At 48.2% G+C, this 9,885-nt stretch overlaps 1 protein-coding gene across 1 annotated transcript in view; it reads left to right on the forward strand.

Annotated features, from left to right (window-relative positions):
* Positions 1 to 9,885, forward strand: part of IKZF4 (IKAROS family zinc finger 4) — a 26,993-nt gene that overhangs the window by 2,564 nt on the left and 14,544 nt on the right. Inside the window, 3 exon segments of the mRNA XM_015557429.1 lie at positions 1,700 to 1,775; positions 1,938 to 2,018; positions 6,510 to 6,560. Of these exon segments, the coding sequence (XP_015412915.1) occupies positions 6,540 to 6,560 (21 nt within the window). The 5' untranslated portion in view covers positions 1,700 to 1,775; positions 1,938 to 2,018; positions 6,510 to 6,539.

Consider the following 9,885-nt stretch of genomic DNA (forward strand, 5'->3'; position numbering starts at 1 on the left):
GGGGTGGACATCTGCAGCTCATACTCCCCAACATCGGAGGAACATCCCACCTTTTACACCCAGCCTCTCCCCCACAACATCCACAAAGGAATTATTTTCTCTCAAACTGGCCATCTCTCTTCCCTCAGAACACACACAAAATAGCCAAGGAAAAAATAAAGATAAATTATTGTTGGGCAGCTATTTCTAGCCTCATTTTACTTTGTGGAAACAAGAGTGTGGGATCCTGTGGGTGTAGACAGTGCCACAGAGGGACTCCCTTCTGTTGGTCTCTTGACCCTGCTGGAGAAGGCTCTGAATTCCAGGCTGTTGGATTTGCATCCTCTTCTCAGACAGCTGTGGACTCTGTATTGGAAACACAGAGACAAGTTCAAGGTTTATCAGATGAAAACATATAAGAAAGAGTAGTGGTGATGTGAATGGCCTGGTCCCTCTGGGGATAGCATCGATTTGTAAACTCTGCTGGAAGGATCATATATATGCTTGGATGATCCTTGAGCCAAGAAGCCCTGTTTCTACCTTAAAGATATTTAGTGAGTGTCTAGGTTGGCTTTTTCCTCAGGCCTATAATCTCTGAAAAGAAACATGGGAGCTAGAGGATTTTTTCTTTTCCCATCTATAAACCTGTGTTTCTAGTTTCAAGGATTTCAATCACTAAGATGTAAACCCGAAACTATTCATTTTAGCACCCAAGAGAAAAGCAAGCAGGGTGGCCCCAAACCTTCCAGCTATGGCAAGATTTAACTTTATGCCACAGTAGAAAGACCCCCAGACTGGTAACCTGGGTTCTATTTGTCCTACTTCTATCACCGACCAAATGGGTGACTCTGGGTTTAGTTTCTTCTTCAATTAAAAAACAAACAAAAAAAGACAACAAGAAATTGGAGATATCTCTCAACTCCATTCTAGCTCCAAGATACTCCAGCTCCTAGAGTACCCCTTCTCCAAGGCCCTCCACGTGAGGAGAGGCTTACCAGGTTGGGGTGTCTGAGCAAGGTTCTTTGTTATAGAGGAGCCTGAAAACATCTTTGTGGCCCAAACATCAGTGAGCTGTTTTGATCAGCATGCGTTAGGGACTTCTGTCCAGGATTGCCACCAAAAGCACTTGTTCCTATCTCTCCCACCTTTTTGCCACCCTTCCCCAGTCAGAGTAATTAATTGAAACTTCTATGTAATTTTAAATTTTTTATTTGAAAGAGAGGAAGAAACATTGATCAGTTGCCTCCTGCATGTCTTGATGGGAGATTGAATGTGAAAACTGGGTATGTGCCCTAACCTGAAATCAAACCCGCCTCCTTTTGGTGTACAGGACGACGCTCCAACCAGCTGAGCCTACCCACCAGGGGGCAACTTCTAGGTGATTTCAAACTTCACCTGATATAGCTAACCCTGTTTTGGACATCTTTGGCTTCAAAACTGATCATTATAAAACTCAAATTGAATTCCCCTGCTCTACTTTCCCCAACCCTACCCAAACATACAGCTGAACACAGTGACTGTGGGGCCTTTCTATAAACACAGGGATTATATACTCAAGAGTGTACTCCAAAAAACTCAGTATCATCTCATGTGCATCAGACCTAGTGATTTAAACTGTTTAGGCCCTTTTCTTATTCCTAATGTTCTGAAATGAGGTACAGGAGGGATAGGATTGTCTCTCCTCCCACCCATAAACCTTAGCTTTCTCTCTCTTCCACAGTGTACATGGGGAGGACAGGGGAGCGCAATGAACAAGAGGAAAGATGCATTCGCCTGAGATCTAGGAGGAGACAAAGGTGATATTTTCCCACCGCCCGGGTGTTTCGTTTCCAGCTCTTACCCCTTCTTATTTTAGAGGCTGGCCATTCCTAGAGTGACCTGGGGACTCATGCCCTCTGCACTGCTCCCCATGCACGTGGATAATGAAGCTGAGATGTCTTTGCCTATGTTACGTATAGACAGAAGGTGACCACCTACAGCCTGATGAAAAAATGAGGCAGATCTTTCTGCTGTACAGACAGACACAGGAGCTGAGAAAGGTTAGTGGGTTTCTTTCAGAGGGTGCTAGGTTGTCCCTAAAGATCATTTCAGAGCCACAAACTGCTCCATGTCCAGGTCTGTTTCCTTGAGAGGGGTGTGCAGTCAGGTTGCAGACCATGCCTAATTCCACCTCTTCCCTCTACCCTCCACCTCTTCCCCCTCCGCAATTTTGCAAAGCCTTGGTAGAGAGCAGAGCCAGCTATGTGATTCCAACCTGGTTTTTCCCTGTTTATTCAGTTCAGAAAGGAACAGGAAGGAGAGAGTGATAGTGTGGGTTTGGTCTATTTGTAGTACCTGAAGTCCTCCCTCCCAGGCGTGTGGGAAGGTCTGTTTGTTAATAATCACTGGGCTCTACCTCAGATCCCAGGTCCTAAGGCAGACCAGAGAAACTTTTTTTCCACTTCTCCCTGCTGCAGTTCAGGACTAAAAATCAAACGATGGCATGGGTTCTTGACACTCTCCACCTTCATCCTCTTTCCCAACAATATCCCCCTCACCGCCTAGGCTACATGGAGTGTGTTTGAATTTCAATTTTGGAGTGTCACTGGGTCAAACCATTTTCCTTGGAGGATTTGAGGAGCTTTAATTCCTCATGATATCCATCTTGTTTCAGGTTTTCAGAGCCACTACATAGAGAAAACTTGACTTTCTGACATTTTTGTCACCAATAGAACTGCGGGAATGTTTTGGAGGAGATGGGGATGGTAGTTGATGCCTGACCTGACCTTGGGAGCCAGACTTTGGATTGATCCTCACCTGCTACTTGTCAGGAAGTGTGATTGGAATCTGTCTGGGAGGGATGCCCTTTCCCGTTCATATGTGACATCATGTTGATGGGAGAAAGCCAAGGCCATGGAGGACTCTTGTTATGGTGCCAAGTGGATTCAAAAGAACAGAGAAAAAAATATTTGTCTACAGAGATTACAGTGACCAGCCTTTTCTCTGTCCTCACAGAGATACTTCCTTTTGAATTGGGAGACTAGCTGTTTCTAGTCATTTTGTATGCAGCTCGCTAAACTGAATTTACCGTACATAGTGTGCCTACCTCTATCACTGAATCTGTGTTGCTATGAAGCCAGTTTCCTCCCAAGATCTCGGAGCCAAACCTGTCTGGTGTAACTAACTTCTCGATCCTTGTACCTCCTCCCGCTGTGGTATGTCTCCAATTGGCACTGCCTAATTTGACCCAGTTCCTCTAAGGCAGTGGTTCTCAACCCCTAATGCCGCGACCCTCTAATACAGTTCCTCATGTTGTGGTGACCCCCAACCATAAAATTATTTTCGTTGCTACTTCATAACTGTCATGTTGCTACTGTTATGAATCGTAATGTAAATGTCTGATATGCAGGATGTATTTAGGCGACCCCTGTGAAAGGGTCGTTCGACCCCCAAAGGGGTCACGACCCACAGGTTGAGAACCGCTGCTCTAAGGGGACACTAAGATCTGCCTGCCTGGCCAGGCAGGAGAGGAGGTGCTTTGAGGGATGGGGAGCAGGAAGGTTGGGAGGGATGTGCCACCTGGGGATTGAGCAAATAGTGAAGTTCATCTACTGATTTGTTCCTCAGAATACCAAGACAGAATCTCAATGCCCTCTGGCTTCCGGGTTACCAACTGGTATTTAGACCAGTTAGAGGCGGCTAAAGACTTGTTTTGCCCAAGATGTGTCATAGAGCACCTGTTAAAAGGAATTAAGAAGCAGAAGAGCTGCCCTAGCCAGTTTGGCTCAGTGGACAGAGTATCCGCCCAAGGACTGAAGGGTCCCAGTTCAATTCTGGTCAAGGGCACGTACCTCAGTTGCAGGTTCGATATTCCTCTCACATCAATGTTCCTCTTATCTCTCCCTCCCCTCCATTCTTTCTAAAAATCAATGGAAAAATACCCTCCACTCTCTCTCTAAAAATCAATGGAAAAATGTCCTTGGGTGAGGATTAGCAACAACAAAAATGATAAAATAAAAAAAGAAGCAGAAGAGCTCAGTTTACTGCTAGGAACAAAGTCCAACTCAAACCAACTCCTTCAGATCCTTATGGAATTGTTTTGGGCCCATTTGGGCAGGTGTCCAAGAGTGAGAGCCAGGGTTAGCTGGATGCTATGCTTCAACTGCTCTGCCCACCTAGTGCTTGTCTAGCTAGCCCCTGGTTCTCTCTCTCTCTCTCTCTCTCTCTCTCTCTCTCTCTCTCTCACACACACACACACAATTGCATTAGCATATTTCTTGGTAGAACCTGTTCAACTTGTTCTTCCTTTTTAAGTAACAGACCCCACTCCCACAGGGATCACACCAACGGAAAAGATGTCTTATGCCTTAATTGATGTTAGAACCAGGAAAAAGCAAGTGATCCATGAAGGCCTTGAGTAATTTGGCTTTTGAAAGGAAGCAAGATGGTTTAACGAAGAGAACACGTCTCGGAAAGGCAGGAGACGTGTATACATTTTCCTCAGTCTCACCATGAGCCCTGAGACAAGTCACTTAACTGCAATGAGCCTCAGTTTCTCCAAGCAGAAAATTGAGAAACTCCTACTCACTTTGCTTCTCCTGCACTCGAGGGATCAGGGGGTTCTAGGGAAGTCACCTGTGGCATCTTGAACTTTGCAGTGATATTGAACAATCCCAAAGGGCAATTTTGGAGCTAATGGTTTGGAAATGAAAGTGAGTACCAGGCCGCCCTCTCCCATCTTTGGATCTCTGACGACTGCAAGTTCTCTGGCTAATTCCAGAAGGTACAAGTTCATTAACCGCTGTGGACTTGGGCTCTTTTAATCATTGCCCCTAAGGGAACCTTTTAAGGAACCACTTGTTAATGTGGCTTGTCTGGTTCCAAAGCTCAGTATACCCCAGGGAGGACTTAGAGAAATATTTTGTCCAGACCCTGTCTTCCTGGGTGAGACTAGCAATCTCTCTGATTAAATCTAAGGGATTTGCTTTGAGAATGTTTCAGGCTTTTCCATGAGAGTTTTTAGAGACGTATGATGTCTCTCAGAACTAGACAAGAATAACCGAGGTGGGGATGCCCTGGCCGAGTGGCTCAGTTATTGGAGCGCTGTCCCATATTCAATCCCTAGTTAGGGTATGTGCAGGAGGCAACCAATAAATGTTTCTCTCTCACATCAATGTTTCTCTCTCTTTTTCTCTCCCTCCCTTTCTCTCTCTCTAAAATCAGTAAAGCCCAGCCGGTGTGGCTCAGTGGTTGAGCATTAACCAGTGAACCAGGAGGTCACAGTTTGATTCCCTGGTAAGGGCACATGCCCAGATTGTGGGCTTGATCCCCAGTGCAATGTGCAGGAGGCAGCAAATAGATCAATGATTCTCTCTCATCATTGCTGTTTCTATCTTTCTTTCCCCCCCTCTCTCTGAAATCAATGAAAATACATTTTTAAAAAACAAATGTTTTTTTAATCCTCAGGTAAGGATTTAAAAAAAAAAAGGAATAACCAGGGAGAGGAAAGAAGCAGAAAAATAAAAAATAGATTTTACCCCTGTGTGCCCTTCAGAACCCCCACCCCCACCCCTGGCTCTATCAATATAATATTATAAGCAAACCAAATTTGCATCTACCTGCCTCAGTGAGATCCTTCAAACCCAAGAATCTTGGAGGCAGCTTAGGCTATTCATTTCCTTGCCCCACTCTTTTTATTTTATTTTTAAATTAATTTCAGAGAGGAAGGGAGAGGGAGAGAGAGATAGAAACATCAATGATTAGAGAGAATCATTGATCAGCTGCCTCCTGCACACCCGCTAGTGGGGATCGAGCCGCAACTAGGACATGTGCCCTTGACTGGAATTCAGCCCAAACCCTTCAGGCCAAAGGCCAGTGCTCTATCCACTGAGCCAAACAGGCCAGGGCTAACCTGCATTTCAAATCCAGGGTCCCCCCTTCTTTAAAAGCAACAAGCATATCAAAGTATTGACAAGAAGGTGGGGAGGGCCACTTAAAGGTTTAATTTGTTTATATACCTTCAGTAGAGAACTCTCCTCACTGAACCTGCGGTGGGCTACTCTCCTCCACTTTCTACTTTCCTGTCCTCTCCCTCCTGCCACACACACAAAACAGAATCCCTTGAACGACTGAATCCTGCCTCCTCCTCTTACTACTACCCCATCCTTAACAAGGTATAGAGCCCTTATGGAACTTTTTTTTTTTGCCTCTCAAGGGCTGGACTGAGCTGAGCTGTAACCTGCCTCATTTCCTACAGCATTAGCTCCACCCACAAGGAAAGGGTCTCCTCTCAGAACAACACAACCTGGACCACTCTGGAATGAGAGCATTTCCACCCCAGAGCCTGGGAAACAGAAGGTGTGGGTTGGCGGAGGCCCCAGGGTTTGTAAGTCAGGGTACATTGTCTTCCTCACCAGGATAAGGGATGAGGTTTTTCTTCTTCAGAGCACACTTAAGTGAGCTTTTAGGTTTCTTGCTAACTCCAGGATGTTAGAGAGAAACCTCTTCCCTTCCCAGTTCTGGCTTCTAATAGCAGCTATTTTCTTTTTCAGCAGAATCTAAGATGGACATAGAAGACTGCAATGGCCGCTCCTATATGTCTGGTATGCCCTCTTGTGCATTCTCTTTGTAAGGGGCTAGGAGCAGACACCCCTGTAGAGCAGCGCCTTCAGCCCCACAGACCTCTGAGTGCCCTAGTCACAGGGCCAACACCCACACGTGGTAGTGCTTGATAGTAATCATTTATTTTGGTCATTTTACATTCCTTCGTGATTTTCTTCCCAGGCTTCTTGGGTGATAGGAGAAGGGAATAAGAGAGGAATATGAGTAGAGACTATTAGAGAGGAATGATTTGAGGCAAAGAGATGGAAGAAAGATGTAGTTCCTTCTGTTCTCTGAAGTTGCCAGCAAACATGATATTTAATAGAGAGTAGAGCAGGGTTTCAAACCTCAAAGGCCTGGGAGAGGGGGCAGATGGGTATATAAATGAATGACTTGGGTTAGAATAATGAGCAGAAGAGAATGGGGGGGACTGTCATGAACTGGAAAACATACGTCCTTCCTCAGGGAGCAACAGCTCTTCAGTGTCCGTGTGGGAGTGTGTGTGTGTGTAGCCAGTGTGGCCAAAACTTCCAGTTGTTTAAGAGAAATCAAAAATCCAGATTTTATATAAAAATAATGACTCAATTTAAAAAGAAAATGTTTCATGGGGCAAGCCAAACTTATCTATAGGCTGAATTTGGCCAGTGGACCAATGGCTTACAGCCTTTGAAGTGGAGATACAGCGCTCAATTCTCCTTTCCCCCAGTCCTTTTCAATGATCAGAACATACAGCTTTTAATATCTGCCAAATACTCTTACTGAGGCAGAAGAGATCATGGCTCATGGTATGCCTGGCTTTTAGAGATAGGAAAGTTATCAGGATGCTCTCAGAGTTTAACAAGGTGAAAAGAAAGGAGGAACTTTATCTGGCTCCTGCTCTGAGGGTATAGGAAAGGGCCCAAGACAGAGTGTGTCTAAGATGGAAGGAATCGTTTTTTGGGCCATTAGCATGCCAGGGCAGGAAATGATTATACGAGGTCAGGGAAGCCAGAGTTGGGTTTTGACATGATGAGTATCCCCCTCAGATATTCAAGCACCATTGTAGAAGTGACCTCTAGCTTTTTTTTCCCCCCCCTCAAGTGGGACTTGTGGAGGAAGTATGGGCATGCACTGAGGGAGACAGCAGGGTGGATCAGGCACACATTTAAGAGTCACTGACAACTCCTGGGTAATGTAAGGGAAGACAACTCTGACCCGTTTTTCATTTCAGAGGGAAGGAATTGGAATGGGGACAGGCAGTCAGTCCCTGCCACGTCTGGACAGGGTGACAGGGACCAAGGGGACTGACATAACTGAAAGAAGCTTTATTGGTTTGAAAGCCATAGCCTTTCTGAAGAACCAGCCAACCCTCCCACCTCCTGCTCATTAAGCCTATTCAGAAAACCACTGCAGAGCAACAAGCACACTCAGGACCCTGCTTTATTGCCGGGGACCGCTCAGGCGGATGAAAACCAGTCCCTGCTCCATGGTAGGCAGAAGAGAAACCAGGAAGGTGGGCGAGGAAACACGACAGGCCCTCTTCAGCCCTGTCTCTGGAGAATCATGGATATTAGAGGAAAATTTCTGAGGGTGTTTGCTTCACTGCGCTATGAAACCAAACTTCCCCTGCTTTCAGCAGGTTGGCATGTCCTGTATAAGTGGAGGCCTCTGCACAGGATGGCTTTTTGGGTGAAAGTAGAGGTCAGCCACCTCTTACCTGTGTTTTGAGAATTCTAGACGTCAGCAGCTACCTTGGAGAGGGAGAAGGGAAAACCCAGATAGGGCCAACATGAGCCCTGAAAAGTAGCAGCCCCTGCAGAACTGAGCATGGCCCAGACAGTCCACCGGCGGGGCACCTGACCCATCTCTCCTGGAGTGATATGGAGGCAGCGGGGGAGGCTGACGCAGTGCACACCCTCTCAAAGCACCCCAGTGGCCCCTGCGAGGCCATCCCAGCTCTTCTGCCTCCACACCCGGTGGCCTTTCCTCGCCTGGCCACTTGATGAAGGGCGTGTCTCTCCTGTTCTTCACCCGGGTTTTCCCACCTCACAGAACCCAGTTCCCAAAGCCCATGTTCTCTAAAGGTGCAGACGATTCCCTCCTGCGGGGAGAGGGAGGAGTCATTGATTTACCATCCAGAGCCTCTCCCCTCCCCCTTCCCTCTTTCCAGGGAGGCCTAGTAGCTGGGACTGGCGCATACAACTGTTTGAGCAGTGCTTGAACCAAGTTTTCTGGGACCCTGAAATGTTCAAGGGAACCTCCGTAGAAAGAGATCCAGGGGTAGGCAGCCCAAAGTTTCACAGCCCCTCCCACCCCCAAATTCTTGGAATCAGAAAACCTAGTCTCCAAAGTAGGTCAGCGCGTCACTGAGAGCTCCTCTGGAAGGGAAGGGAGCGGAGGCCTTGTCTTGATAGAGGGCGGATTCATCCAGGGCTGCAGGCAGGCAGCCGGCCCCAGGGGCACAGGCCGGGCGGGGCGGCAGGGAGACTAGACCAGCATTTTGCCCGGGATCTGAAAGGACTCAGGGCCACAGAGCCACACCGGCCTGAGACCAGACTGTGCTGAGCCCTCTCACCCCTGAGAAGGAGGGAACTGTCCGTCCCCAGATCCAACAGAGCGACCTCCCTCCTGGAGGAGGAGGGAGAGGAGGGAATCAGTGCCTGAGTTTGGTGGGGGAGGGGCTTTCTGCGGATCTGAGCGCCTTGAAGCTGCCCCACGTCCTGGGCCCCATGACCTCTTGGGGCCTTGGCTTCCCCAGCTGGCGGAGGATTGGGCCTTCCCTGGGGGCCCCCTTTCTCCCTCCCACCCCGAGGGCCCATCCATCTCTCTCTTGCACACACTTGCTTCTCTCAGGCATTTGTTGTGCGAACGGTTCCTCTTTGTCTGCTGGGCACGAGGGCAACGGCATCTGCCTCCCGCTCCCTGTGCACACCCCCCACCCCCGCCCCTGCACTGGCTTGGGAAAGAGATGCTGTAGCCTAGCGCCCCCCGCCCCGCATACACATATACATTCTACATTCTCTGCAGCCCCCTCCTCAAGCACATCCAAGCGTTCTCTCTCTCTCTCTCTCTCTCTCACACACACACACACACACAAAAAAAAACACCCACCCACACACACTCCCATGCATACACCCTGGGCTGAGCTCTTGCTGGCTGCAGCCGTGGGCCCCTGCTCACCGTGCCGCCGCCGCTGCCTGCGAAATGACGGCGGTTCCCCTCACTTCCAGGAATCCACGCTTCCTGGAAGGTGAGTGGCTGGGCTCACCCCTGCCTGCCACCGAGACGCAGACATGCACACACCACCCGCACCCCCTCGCCGTTTCCAAGGCGGCGGCCGCGCTCGCA

This window comes from Myotis davidii, unplaced genomic scaffold (genome assembly GCF_000327345.1).
Source record: "Myotis davidii unplaced genomic scaffold, ASM32734v1 scaffold509, whole genome shotgun sequence".
NCBI classification, from domain to species: Eukaryota; Metazoa; Chordata; class Mammalia; order Chiroptera; family Vespertilionidae; genus Myotis; species Myotis davidii.